We start from the raw sequence: 14,556 nt of genomic DNA on the forward strand, positions 1-14,556 counted from the left end.
TAATCAGATAATCTATCCCATGGAATCTTATAGCTTACAGACATACACAGAAGAAGTATAGCAAAAGTAGTGTAACCTCACCTTGCAGAGGACAAAGATTAAGAGACTGAAATGCTAAAATCAGTCTATTAATACAGACTTGGGACTAGAGCATACAGCTCCTGCTTAATTCGCTACTGCTGTCCATTTGAAACCACTTTGATCTTGGAAAAACTTAGCAGAATTACGATGAAATCGATAGACAGTGTTGGTAGTGTGTTCTCTCTAACTACACAACAAACCTGTACTGTGGTTACTGCCATCTCTGTTTTAGGGAAAAGAATCTGCCACTCATACAACATAATTGAAAGATCTAAGATCGAGACTAGATTTGAATCAAGGTAGCTCAAACCAACATAAAGTTTTTAGGTTTTATTGAATGGATGTTTTTTATACAGTATATTCTGCTTATTGTTTTCCTAACCCCAACTCTCCCCAGATCCTCTACACACAAACACACACACGTGTGCGCATGTGCACGCACGCACATACACACACACACACACACACACACAATCCTCTACACTCCCTCACACCCAATCCTCTACACTCCCTCACACCCAATCCTCTATACACACACACACACACACACACACACACACACACTCCTCTATACTCCCCCACAACACAATCCTCTACACTCCCACACACATCCAAATCCACACCCTGTCTTTCTGTCTCATTAGAATACAGACCTCTAAAAATAAAATAAAAAGAAGAAGATAAAATAAAGTCAAACCAGAATGGACAAAAAGAAAAAAACAAACAGAATAAAAAAGGGCCAAAGGAAAAGCATAAGAAACATACAGATACTGAGACACATATTCACATGCACAGAAAACCCATAAACAAAATCAGAAACCACAATATATAAGCAAAAGACCTGTGAGAAGAAAACAACAACAAATCCCCAGACAAAGCATTGTGAGATAAAAATCTTTGAAAATGCCATTACATTGAGTTTGTTTTGCATTGGCCGTCTACTGTGGGACTCGGGCCTGCCCTTAGATGTGGTTTGTTTCCCCAGTGAGACGGTTGGTGACAATTAGTTGGAGACAGCTTCTGTGTTAAGGATGGGGGTGGCATCTGCTACTCCCAGTGTTAGAGTCCATCTTGCTGAGACCTCTGCCAGCCCTGTGCGTGCTGCCACAGTCTCCAAGTTCATAGGCATGGCAGTCTTGTTCTCGGGATGCCCTCTATCCCCTCTGGCTCTTCCAGTCTTCCCACCTCCACTTCCCCAGAGTTCCCTGACTTCTGAGGGAGGGAGATGGAGACATCTATTTAGAACTGAGTGTTCCAAGGCGCCCTGGTGCTCAGCACTTGAAAGAGGATGGCCTAAGTCCCCCTTGTGACTTTATTCATAATGAATAAAGTAATAAATTCCCTTTGTGTAAATGGAGGGGGGAGTGGGAGTCAGGGTCTCTTACTTTGGGTTATCTAACCTGGTATATAAACCAAAGTGCCTCTGCCTCCCAATCGCTGGGATTAAAGTCATGTACCACTGTACTCAGCTAAATTCACTTTTTATTTCACTATGTAGACCTGACTGGCCTGGAACTCACTACATAGCTGAGACTGGCCTTGAACTCACAGAGATCTGCCCACCTCTAAAATGTTAGTTTAAAGGCACGTGTGACCACACCCAGCCAAATCCATATTTTAAAAGACAGTCTAAAGTTCTAGAGTAGTCCATGATCCAAACAAGTAGAAGCTAAAACCACAGTAGAGTTCTGGCTGGGCCTCAGTGCTAGCAGAAATGGAACTGTGGTGGTGACTAACGGTACCCAAGCCCTAAGCTTCTGGTACACCCCACTGAGGGCCTCTGAACCTGTCTTACTCTGCTTTGGTATAGTTTCTTTTGTGTTTTTGTATAGACTTTGTCTCTGTTCTGAGCTATACAAATTCTCACTTTGCTGTATGTATTGTATTTGTTGAATAAACTAATGATTCCTATTTTCAAACTTTAACATCTAGTCTCAACAGAAAACATAGCTCTCATCTCAGAGAAATTAATAGAAAGTTTATTCTTTCTATTGGTTTATTCTTGAACCAATAATGAGTGATCATGGCCTAGGTTCAGGTTCGCTCAGGTAGCATGTTTTAATGTAGAATGGCTTTGTGAAGTTTTTATAGTTACAGAGCAAAAGTAAGTAGTTTTTCTACATACTCCGGTGCAAACATTGGGTAACAGGATCCAGAAGAGCAAGGGAGCATCTTGGATCAAATTAGATGTCATCTTGATGTTTCTATAACTGTAGCTGGTGAAAGGTAGCAGTCTGCTGGGTTAATTCCTTTCAGAAGGGTTTACTGGATCACACAGAGGCGTTAGGTCAGACACAGGAGAGAAGAGCAAGCTTAGGGTAGCCTAAGGCCTCTGGGGTCCTGATCTGCAACATTCCAGGTCTTCATAATTAGAAAGTTCATCAAGTATATCAAAGCTTTAATGTGGGCGTTGCCTGTTCCAGGAGCTTTAGGTCACATGACTGCATTTACCGCATCTTTAAAGAAAGAGGAAGTAGAGGACCTGTCAGGGACACTGAGGTTCTGTGGGAATAACTGTTTTGATTCCTATGGTTTTAATTGATGGCTTCCTCCTACTAAGGAAGATAGGGGAGTATTAGTTAAAACACAAGAGAAGTAAAGTCTGAAGTCGCTACCTTTGACAATGTTGGAGGTATAAATGAACACTGGTCATGGTCCTAAAGAGAAATTATCTGGTTCATTTTCATTTTGCTATTGTGGAAATCGCTTGTGAAGAACATGTTTCCTACAAGGTTTTTTTCCCATTATTTCAAAGAAGTGGATTGGGCATTTTATCCTCTATCCCTGGGGTATGTAAATGTGTTTATCTCCCTCTTAGGATCAGAAGAGGAGTTTGGAGGTCTTGTGTCTGCTAATCTTATACTTCTGAGGAACAGACTTCTAGACATCTTGCTAAAACTAGTTCATACATCGAAAGAAAAGACAAGCATTAACTTGCAGTAAGTTAACTAGCCTGGCATGGGGGTGCACACCTTCAATCACACTACTTGGGAAGCAGAGGCAGGCAAATGTTTGTGTGTTTAGGCCAGCCTGGTCACATTGTGAGTTCTAGGACAGCTAGGACTACGTAGTGATAACCTTTCTCAAGAAAAAACAGACAACAATGATGAATAAAAAGGAGTAAAAGAACCAATATTCCTGTATGCTGTTACTTGTAAATGGAGACTGTGCTTCCATTTCCTGGCCACCCAGACCTGAATAATATCACAGAAACTATATTAATTATAACACTGTTTGGCCAAAGGCTCAGACATATTCTTAGTTAGCTCTTACATCTTAACCCATTTCTGTTAATTTATACATCACCACAAGGCTGTGGGTACCTGTAATGTTCTGGTATCTTTCTCCTTCTGTGGGTACATGGCATTTCTTTGACTCCACCTACTCTCTCTCTCTCTCTCTCTCTCTCTCTCTCTCTCTCTCTCTCTCTGTTCAGATTTCCTATCTGGTTTTCATCTGCTAAGCAATTGGCTAAAACCGCTTTATTCATTAACCAATAAAAGGAACACATATACAGAAGGACATCCAACATCAGTTACTCGTTACTTCCTGTCAAACAGGAAGAGACTTCATTAGGTTTCAAAGGATTGACTTTAACCCTGAAATTGATAATATCTCAAAAATGAAGCTCAGACAAATTTTCTATTTGAAATCTGAGTCTAGTTTGAAAGCTAATTTCCTTTCTTTGAACCCGTGTGTCTTGGACCAGGGCTTGTGAAGAGCTGGTGAGGACCCTGGGTTTTGACTGGATCCTGATGTTCATGGAAGAACACTTGCATCCCACCACAGTAACAGCTGCCATGCGGATCCTCGTGGCCCTGCTGAGCAACCAGTCGATCCTCATCAAGTTTAAGGAAGGACTCAGCGGCGGAGGATGGTTGGAGCAGACGGATTCTGTGCTGACAAACAAGATAGGGACTGTGCTAGGTGAGACTCCAGTTCCCTGCTTCCAAGTGTAATAACAATACAAAGAAACCTTGTAGTCTTCCAGATTCAAACTCCAGCCAGAGATGGATTTTAGTATGTGAAAACTCAGAGACCTGGCTTTGCTTTTATTGTTCCATACAGTCTTCTTTGACCTCAACTGTTATAGCAGAATTGATTAATGGGACTGTTAGTGTCTGTGCTGCATGTCCTGCGTCAGTCACCATGCTTGCCATGCAGTAGCTTCTTTGGTTTGCACAGTAACTGGATGATGTGTCAGTATATCATCCATAACTCACAGATGAGAAGCAAAGCCCAGGGCTGACATCGGTCACACAGCAGGGACACATCAGGATAGACGCCCCCTTGTCTCAGATATGCATGGCGGGGCCTAAGTCACATGGTGATCATTGTGATTCAGAAACGAGATGACGTATGCAAGAGAGTGAGAAATTTTTCTTCATTACAGTATATTTTAGACAATTAATTCAGCCACACTGAGAAACTGGTGAAGATACATATACTTAAAAGCAACCTAGACATAAATTGTTATTATTGTGTTAAATAACATAACTGAAAGTGTGAATCGCCATTTGAAATTTTAATAGCTTCAGAGTAAAAGTCAGTCACTACTGTTTCTGTGCACAGAAGATTTCTGTTGAAATTGTGGCTGACATTCGCTCTGCACTGAGCTCTCTGCTGGGCATGGGTGTCAGAAGGACCGTGTTTGGGTCGTACCCTGAGACTTGGTGTAATTGAGGACTCCTATAGACACAGAATTGATGGATGCATGTATGTTCTTAGCCACGTCCATGGCTGTCTCCTGGCAGCGTTTCAGAGAATGGTGGGTGACCCACTCAGTTTGGGGAGACCACAGCCACAGTGGGCATGGACCTGCCGTCTCCCCGCCTGCAGTCTGCTGACATGGTGCAGGTGTGGTGTGTGAGGAAGTCATTTGTCTTCATTTACTCCTAAGCCTGATTCCACATATAACTGAAGGTTAAGATGTGGGTGGATGACTTTTTTTTTTTCTTTTTGAGGACAAATTGCTCAGTTTCACTTAATTCTTTTGGAAACATGAGTGGGGACATCAGAGCTCTTTGGCAGTTAGTTACTCTTGTCTTGAATGTGCTTGTTCACTGTGAGAAGCATCTGTGGACCTGTCCCAGCTCTCTCTGAGAACCTGTGTCTTCTTGGGCAGATTGCTTCAGTCCAGCAGGTGGTGTCGTGAACCTGGACTAAAAATGGGGTCAGCCACCGGTCCCAGGCTGGCTGTGCCTGTGTGAGCACAGGACAAGTGTGCCACAGCCACAGAATTGTGCTCTCTTTGTCCTTGTGGCACTGGCACCCTTTCTAACTCTTCTTCCCTCTTTTCCTTCTAGGGTTCAATGTGGGCAGGAGTGCTGGTGGGAGATCTACAGTCAGGGAGATTAACCGGGAGGCCTGCCATTTTCCCGGCTTCCTGGTTCTGCAGTCTTTCCTGCCTAAGCACACGAATGTCCCTGCCCTCTATTTCCTCCTCATGGCCTTGTTTCTGCAGCAGCCTGTGAGTGAGCTGCCTGAGAACCTGCAGGTCAGTGTGCCTGTCAGCAGCAGCCGATGTAAGCAGGGCTGCCAGGTAGGAATTACCTAGTAAGGTGTCACTGTAAAACCTGACATTCTTTTCCTTCTGACATTTAAAGCTGAATTTGGGAATTTAAAAACCCTGAAAATTTGCTAGGTAATTTTCCTAGAAAGACGTCCTCTGCCATGGTTACGCCTTCTTTTCTCTCTGGTTGTTCTGTATCTGTGCATGAGGACTTTGGGTGACATTAACGAGGATCTGAAGAATTGTTTTGAGTAATCTAACTTTACCTAGAAATTTGATTTTCTACCAGATAATAATAAATGAAGGGAAGGTGTGGGGAGATAGCTTGAGCCTGTGATCCCCAGAACCCGAGTAAAAAGCCACCATGGCTACACAGTCTCATGACCCCAGCCCTTAAGTAGGGGGAATGGGTGACCCTTGGAGCTCATTTACCCTCTGTACCCAAATTGGTAAACCTCAGGTTCAATGAGGAGACTTTGTCTCAAAATATAAAAATGAAGGCTAGAGAGTGATCAAGGAGAGATATCAAACATCAACCTTGGATCTCCACACACATCTGCTTATTTTGCACACACACACACACACACACACACACACCACACCTCACCACACCACATCATACCACTAAAATGAGTAGGTACAAGTATTGGTTTGAAAAACATTGTTAATTTCTTAATGGTATATAGCATCTACATTTTTCAGGATGATTTACAATAATGATTGATTTGAGTTGTCATTGAAGATATTAAAATTGTCTGTATGTAGCTGATAATCTGTGGCCCCATAAAGACTTACTTTAACCTTTAAATTCAACTTTGCTTCCATCCAACACCAAATGATATTCAAAGCAGTTTTAATATTTAACTAAGCCATTTTCATGAAACCTCCTAAGTGCTACTCTTAGATTTATGCTTAGCAGAATTTAGTTTCCTAGGTCTTTTTGAATCACAGGGCACCATGTCATGGTGTTATGTAAAGCTGCTCTCAGTAAATCCCATCATCCTCTCATTCTGTCAGATCTTACTCATAGGTAGCATACGTTTGCGCCGTGGCTGAGTTTGGGAACTGAGTTCATTGTGCTCCTGTAAACACGTTGCTTAAGATGATCACATTGATGATTTCATCTTTTTTCTAATTGCTATGTGGGGGTTGGGTCCATATTTTGTCAGAATAGAAATAGGAATAGTGTAACAGTGAATGTGTAGGTACTTGCTGAGATGGACCAGGTGATGGTCTATACGGTATTCCCCAAGCTTTGTTATGTAGAATGGAGGGGTACTAGTGATCTATTGGTTGGTCATTACTCAGTTAAAGCAAAAGTAGTTTCAAGGAGATTTTAGAATGTTAGAATGTCTAAGCATCTCCTCTAGGGAAAAAAATGACCAGTGTCTTATTGCTGCTCACTTGATCCGCAGTTTGACTTGGATTCCATCTGGACCTTTATCTTTGGAGTCCCCGCCTCCAGTGGAACAGTGGTCTCTTCCATCCACAACGTGTGCACAGAATCTGCTTTCTTACTGCTGGGGATGCTGCGCAGCATGCTGAATTCAGTGAGTTCCAGAAGGCCAGATGGCTGGCAGCCCACAGGCCGCATGCAATGCTGGCTACCGCATAGAAAAAGCTCGCTGCCGTTTACCATAGCTGTCTGTTTCCCGTGGCTCTCGTCTTCGCCCTGTTTTCTTACCTCTGATGTAAGCACAGACAGTGTTTGTAGTTGAGACCACAGATTACAGGCTGGAGGTGTGGCTTACTGGCTGACTCTCTGCCTGCCAAGTGAGAGGAGGGGTTTGTGCCCCAGCACTTAGAGAGGCCAGAAACCATAGACTCTGGAAACAAGGGTTTCACGCCTGGTAACTCACATGTGCTGGCTTCTGTCTGCTTCCTAAGTTTAAACATCTTGCGATAACAGCATTTATCTCATAGGTTGTGAGGATTTAATGAAGTATTACATATCAAAATACATTAAAAAGTATTATAAGCATCAACTAATATTACCACCATAAGATATATAGTAATAGATATATAACACACATATAATCATAGTATCTTGTATATATGATATGGTTACACATTGATATTCTGAAATTACTCTCATTTAGATGTTAAAACTGTAACAGAAGAAATGTTATTTTCTGCTCGAGTCATTTAGAGAATAGTGGTTAGAGGGGTAGTGACAGAGTCTACCCCTGTCTGTCTGCAGGCACACTGTGAAGGGTGCCCTAGCTTACCCCTGTCTGTCTGCAGGCACACTGTGAATGGTGCCCTAGCTTGTTACACAGCTTAGAACTATGTGTTAGGAGAAAATACTAACCTAGATTCCTTGAATTACATGTATCTGATGGTTCTCATCTAAGAACAAAACATCATTGCATTAAATGCATTCATTGCCTTTGGATTTTACATTCCTGCTGGTCCATAAATAAATGTAAAATTCTATGTCAAGAAGCCACACTCAGGTCAGGTCTCAGGAAATACATGTTTTCCAAATACTTAGATTACTGTCTTTACGGAGCATCACATGTTTGTCGTCTAGTACTTACAGGTATTGTACTGTGATGTAGTGTAAGGTTTATAGGGAGAAATGACTTCTGCATCCTTATCCTAGTCCCGATTTTCTGCCAGGATTCCCAGGAGCAGTAAAGGCAGAGAGCTACTGTCATGTAGCCACAGTCATGTTGATGCCAACAACTGTTCTTAGCCGAGCTGTGGGGAGGGTGTGGTTGTCCTCTGACTGCTGGATTTGTTTGCACATACATCTTTGCTCATGTATGATTTATAAGGTTTTGGATCATTGATATGTGCAGTATTAGAAGAAGAATAAATAGTAAGTCCCCCTCTTTAATTTGAGACAAGGGTTCCTGTAGCCCAGGCTACCCTTAAACTTTCTGTGTAGCTGAGGATGACCTTAACTCCTGATCTTTCTCCCTCCTCTTCCCAAGAGCTGGCTTGCAGATGTTTGTGCCAAGCCCAGCGACCATTAGAAGCGTCTCTCTAACACAGCTGTTCTCTCTCGCCCTGCATTAGCCCTGGCAGTCAGAAGAAGAGGGGTCGTGGCTCCGCGAGTACCCAGTGACCCTGATGCAGTTTTTCAGATACTTGTACCACAACGTTCCAGACCTCGCCTCCATGTGGATGAGCCCCGATTTCCTGTGTGCCTTAGCAGCCACCGTCTTCCCCTTCAACATCCGCCCTTACTCAGAGATGGTAAGAATTCGGAGGGAATGGTCAGGCTGGAATTGGTCTGCTCTGGAGGAAACATGTTTTTTTCCCCCTAAGTTCCTGACTAGCTTGTCTATTTGTCACCTTCTGTACCACGTTTCTGTCGCTGTCTGCTGTCAGGGCCTCCCCGGATGAGATCCATAGACTGCGCTCCCTGCTTTCTGTCTCCATGCTGTTTGTTGCTGTTGTGAGTTCATTGCTGATGCCTCTGACCAGGCAGCTGCTGTTGGATGTCTTTCCAGGAGATGGTGGCTTTGTGCTTAGAAACTGTTCTTAATAGTAACCGGATTGTAGTCAAAACAAACTGGTTTTTGTTTTAGACAGTGGATGTTTGCTGGGTTTTATTTTTACCAAGTGATTTATAGGGTTGACCTTCTTCATCAGTGACGAAATGAGTGATTCTTTTGCTCAACTTTTCTTACCTTGTGCAACCTTTATTTTGTACTAGCTTAACAGGAAAATATTAGTCTACAGTCAGACAGACTACAAAGACGTCTGTCCTTTCAGAGAGGCCCAAAGAGATAGTTCACAGTTTTTGTCCCTGTCATGTATTGCAAGGTCTGAAGTAAACGTCCTTCTTCACACTAATTTTTCCCTCTATATAAGTGTGAAGTGCTCATTCCTGACTTATAGAGACAGACTGCTGTGACCCACTGCTGGCTCAGAGGTTTAGAGTCCTTGTTTTGGTTTAAAAAGTATGTGTATACATATTTGTGTGTGTGTGTGTGTGTGTGTGTGCATGCATGCGCACACATGCAGGCGCATGCATGCATACATGGACTTATAACATTTCCTTAACATCTCCTTTTCAACATCTGGGATTTGTCTATAGCTCTTTCTCTGGCTTGGCTGAAACTTATTGATATTTTGTTTAATTGGATTTTGTTCAGCTGCCAAATTAAAAAAAAAAAGATAGATAAAGCCCTTGGGGCTCGCCTTTATATAGATTCTCCTCTGACCGGTGACATTTGGCTTCTCAGCAGAAAGCTTCAGATGTGCAGGTGCAATTGTCCCCATGATATCACTTCATTCATCTGAAGTGTTCATATTCCCCGTAAAGCAGATGTATTACCAATAGTCTGTCAGAAGTGTTGAGCAGCATGGTGCAGTGCCAGATTCCTGCCTTGAGAGTCGGGACAGAAGAGTTCGGTCCTGAGCTGACTAGCATGATGGGAAGCAAAGGCTCAAGGGAAGTAGCCCTGCTTTGATATCACTGCTGCTGCCTCTGCTGTCAGTTTTGTCTTCTTTTGGCAAACATCCAGGTGAGGTGTCAATATACACTGTAACGCAACTGCCCGTGATTCTTCCGTCAGGTGACAGATCTCGATGACGAGGTTGGCTCTCCAGCAGAAGAATTTAAAGCCTTCGCCGCAGACACAGGCATGAACAGGAGCCAATCAGAGTACTGCAATGTGGGCACCAAGACATATTTAACCAATCACCCAGCTAAGAAGTTCGTTTTTGACTTCATGAGAGTCTTAATGATTGACAACCTCTGCCTCACCCCTGCTAGCAAGCAAACTCCACTAATTGATCTTTTGTTGGAGGTAAAGACAAGGAAATGCACGTATCATTTGCCTGCATTGCTTTTGTAATGAAAACATTAGTAACCAATTAAGCTCTATGCAGAATAGTTTGAGACATCTAATTCTTCTGGGTAACGTATAGGAAAACGTGTGAGGGTAGATAGTTTTTAATGCTTCATGGATGGCGAATCCTGTCACTTGGTTCCGTTTTTATTTTTTCCCTTTCCTCAAGCATGTTTCTACTGCAGTCCTTTATCACGTCTTCTCCTATGGCAAACTTTCCCAGTCAGGGCTCGGGAACACTGACTTCATTTGTGTCACAGCGCTTCATCTCCGCCCTTGTGCTGTCAACAGAACTAGAGAAAAGACCTTTGGGTGCAGTGAGTAGGACTCTGCTCACAGAGGGTTTTATCTGCCTGTGCACACAGGCTGGAGCCAGCTCACAGGCACGGTGTGTGCGTGCCAGCCCCTCTAGACATTCGAAACACACTACCTGGCCAGTCAGTCCCCCTGCCACCACGGCTGCTCCCACTGTCCAGTGCATCTTACAGCATGGTGTATTGCACATAGAAGATACTCAGCACACGCTCAGTGACCTTTCCCAAGGGCAGCAGGCTTCTGGTTGTTCCCTCTTGTGGGGAGTGGGAGGAATCGGTGGCCCAGGAGAAAATGAGACTCTGCACTTGAGTGGTTTCGTTGCTGGCTGTAGATGTGAACCATCCCTAAAAACCACTCTCAGGTGTTCATCTAGGATTAGGTGTCTCACTCTGGTAGACTGTATAAGACTGGGTTTCATTCTAAACAACAGTGTCAAATGACCATAACAAAATATTCATCTACTGACATCACTGAAGAAAATAGATCAGAGAGAAAGAATCTGAATGACTCATCCCTTGCCTGGCTTTTCTGGGCAATGCATGGAAATGGTACCAAAGAGTCCTTGCTTGTGCAAGGTGTGGGGTTAAGATGTGTGGGGACTGCTCCCTTCAAAGGGAGGGATGGAAACATGTCACGTGCTCACAGCGAGACAAACAAAACAGATTTTCTGCTCCCTCTGGTGGCTGCTGCAGTTAACTTTTTAATTGCAACCTCAAAACCATAGAAGGTGTTTATCTCACTCCTGTGAAAACATCTCCATTTGGCCAATTAAAAGAAGTCACTTGTGGAATTTAGAAGCCTCTTAACCAAGACCACAAGTTTTTGGAATTGGCAGAGAGAATCATGTGTCAGCAGTAAACCACACAATTAAAATATTGCCTGATAGAACTTGTTGCTTTGGAAATGTTGGAGTTCATATAGCTAGATCTGGAGCTTGGAACAGCTCGTTGATGGAGACCAGTGATAGAGGCCTGTGATGGAGCATGGGATAGAGCTGGTGAGAGCTCCATGGTGGGGCTCAGTGGTGGAGCTCAGGAGAGCAGTGACAGCGTTCCACCATGGAGCTCTATTTTGGAGTCTGGTGATAGAGCTCGGTGATGAAGAAACAAACAGAACAGCTCACGAAGAGAGATGGTTAGCACCTTAATATCTAGGGTCAATAAAAAAAGAAAACTTAAAACCAAACGCTGGAATCACAAGATGGTTTTCAACAGAAGTGTGCAGGAAGGATAAGGCTCCAAGGTTAGCATAGAGGTAAGGGAATGGGCAAGTGTACCTGGCCAATGAGCGCATCTCTTAAGCTCCTGAGAACACTGACAGCTAAGCAATGGGTTATGAGTAACTTATGGACCTGTGTTTTTGTTTCATATATAAGCAGGAATGATATATTATATTTTGGAATATATATTATATTTATAATTATATATTGACCTGTGTCGCCCTCAAGTATGGTCTCCTCGTGGGTGTGTAGAGCTGTGCCTTTTGGACTGGAAAGCTGAGTGTTAGGATTGTAGTCTGGGAGCAACAGCAGTGTCAGACTGAAGCCCTGGGGGCTGTTAAACTCTTTAAAACTACAGGCAGATTTTCATGTCTTTATCCCCTGTAACAAGTGGCACAGTCCCTTGGTGTGCTGTGTAATAACTCAACTGTATCCCTGCCCAACAGAGAGATAGGACTCCATCTTCACCAGAAAGGGTGACACTTTTTTTTTCGTTTTCTATTTATTTATTTATTTATTTATTTACTAAAAATTTCCACCTCCTTCCCGCCTCCCTTTTCCCTCCCCCTCCCCACCTCCTCCTTCCTTTCTAGTCCTAAGAGCATTCTTAAAAAACAGAGATGGAGAGATAGCTCAGGCACCACACGTGGCCTACATAAGCATACATGTAAATGAAAGTAATGTGCCACGTTAAAGACCTTTATACTCTGATATGTCTATATGCAAAATCAGTTTAGTTAATATTACTGTTTTCCATGCCTTCCTTAAAAAGCATGATTGTTGATCTTCTGATTATAAGGTCTGTCCCTAGAGGGACTCAAGAGCAGAGCTGTGTATTTACTGCCTTCTGCACAAAGGGAGGGAGGGCCTTAAACACGTTAATCATTAATTTGGCCACTGTGAACCATACTCTCTTCTGTCTGATTAATGTTAGTTTTGTCATAGAAGAACGTGCTTTCTTGATTATATCTTCCAAAGAAAACATGTGAGTCTATTTTCTTTAGCAGTCTCTAAAACGAAGCAGAATGCCATTCATGTAGAATGGATTGAGTGTGACGTGGTGCCCGGGTTCCCTGTTCATAGAGAATGGATTGAGTGTGACACTGGGGCAGAAGCTTAGGACATGGTTGAACTACATTCTGACGGCTGTTTCGATTGGTTGTTAGGGAGGTAACCTTGCTTTAAAGTACAGGACATGGCAAATGGCCAGACACTAGGGATACTTGAATTGTCCTGAAGTGCCAGGCCTTTGACACACAGTGAACAATTCCAACTGTCATAATGTTCTTGATTTGTATTTGTAAACAGACATGCTGTTGGTTTGTAGACAAAGGCACACTGTTGGTTTGTCTCTGTAGACAGGAATGCTGTTGATTTGTATTTGTAGACAGAAGCACACTGTTGGTTTGTCTCTGTAGACAGGAATGCTGTTGATTTGTATTTGTAGACAGAAGCACACTGTTGGTTTGTATTTGTCGACAGGAATACTGTTGGTTTGTCTTTGTAGACAGAGGCATGCTGTTGGTTTGTCTTTGTAGACAGAGGCATGTTGTTGGTTTTGATTTGTAGACAGGAATGCTGTGGGTTTGTCTTTGTAGACAGAGGCTGTTGGTGGCTTGCAAACAGGAAAACACAGAGCCAGGACTGTTTCTGACCATCGTACCTGGTCCTCATGGCAGTCTCAGCCTGCTTTCTTATACAACCAGGGCCACCTGTCTAGGAACAGCACAGTCTACAGTGAGCTAGACCTGCCCACATCGATCAATAATCAAGAAAGTGACCCGCAGGTTGCTCACAGGTCAGCCTGCTCAGGGCACTTCCTCCATCAAGAGCATCTCCTCCAAAATGGCTCAAGGTTTGTGCCAAGCTGACAAAAACCAACAGTCACCCTTTGTCTCTAAAATGGAGATTTACCCATTTCAAAGTGGCATTTGCCAGTTAAAGAGGGCATAAATTTATATACCAAAGCACATAAGAACATGCTAATGAGCTATTTTCAAAGACACAATGATGCCTGCATTCATAAAATCCTGAACTCTTTAACAGTTAGGCTGCTAAGTCCCAACAGGACCATTCTAACTTGGCAGCTAGAGCCAGTAAAGAATGTAAGTTTCATCATCACTTTAAAGACTTGGAGAACTAAATTCCTGTATAACTCAGTCACCATAAATAAGTCTCCACTTTCTGGAGCTAGAAACATTTTTGTTTTTTAAATAAAATTAAGTAAAGTACTGATAAGTGATGAGACACCAGTGTGGCCTGCTTTCATCTGGTGGACCCGTCTTTGTGTGGTTAGGTTTCCTCCTGATCTTGGTGTGTGTGTTGTTTTACTTAGGCCTCTCCTGAACGATCTACAAGAACTCAGCAGAAAGAATTCCAGACGCACATTTTGGATAGCGTGATGGACCACTTGCTTGCAGCTGATGTGTTATTGGGTAATTCTGTGTTTATTTTTATTTTTTAAAAGTGCATGCATTACCGCTTTCCTCTCTCTAATCTTCCTTCTTTCTTTTCTGTCTGACCTCTTCGTTTGAGATGCTATATTCACATTTTTACATGCAGCAGTGTGTTGTCATCACTATATAGTGCTGTGTCACATGTATGCAAGCTATTTAATACTA

General features: G+C 42.9%; 1 protein-coding gene across 5 annotated transcripts in view; it reads left to right on the top strand.

Moving 5' to 3' along the window:
• Wdfy3 (WD repeat and FYVE domain containing 3) overlaps nt 1–14,556 on the top strand; it is a 242,562-nt gene that overhangs the window by 163,464 nt on the left and 64,542 nt on the right. For 4 of the 5 annotated variants that reach the window (XM_087908832.1, XM_087908830.1, XM_087908831.1 and 1 more), the window contains 7 exons: nt 2,900–3,020; nt 3,791–4,008; nt 5,388–5,623; nt 7,009–7,143; nt 8,618–8,797; nt 10,126–10,359; nt 14,271–14,370. In XM_087908832.1, the coding sequence (XP_087764958.1) occupies nt 2,900–3,020; nt 3,791–4,008; nt 5,388–5,623; nt 7,009–7,143; nt 8,618–8,797; nt 10,126–10,359; nt 14,271–14,370 (1,224 nt within the window). The remainder of the gene's footprint in view (nt 1–2,899; nt 3,021–3,790; nt 4,009–5,387; nt 5,624–7,008; nt 7,144–8,617; nt 8,798–10,125; nt 10,360–14,270; nt 14,371–14,556) is intronic. The other variant, XM_087908829.1, reaches the window with a different exon arrangement.

The sequence above is a fragment of the Myodes glareolus genome, chromosome 8 (assembly GCF_982192425.1).
Source record: "Myodes glareolus chromosome 8, mMyoGla1.1, whole genome shotgun sequence".
NCBI lineage: Eukaryota > Metazoa > Chordata > Mammalia > Rodentia > Cricetidae > Myodes > Myodes glareolus.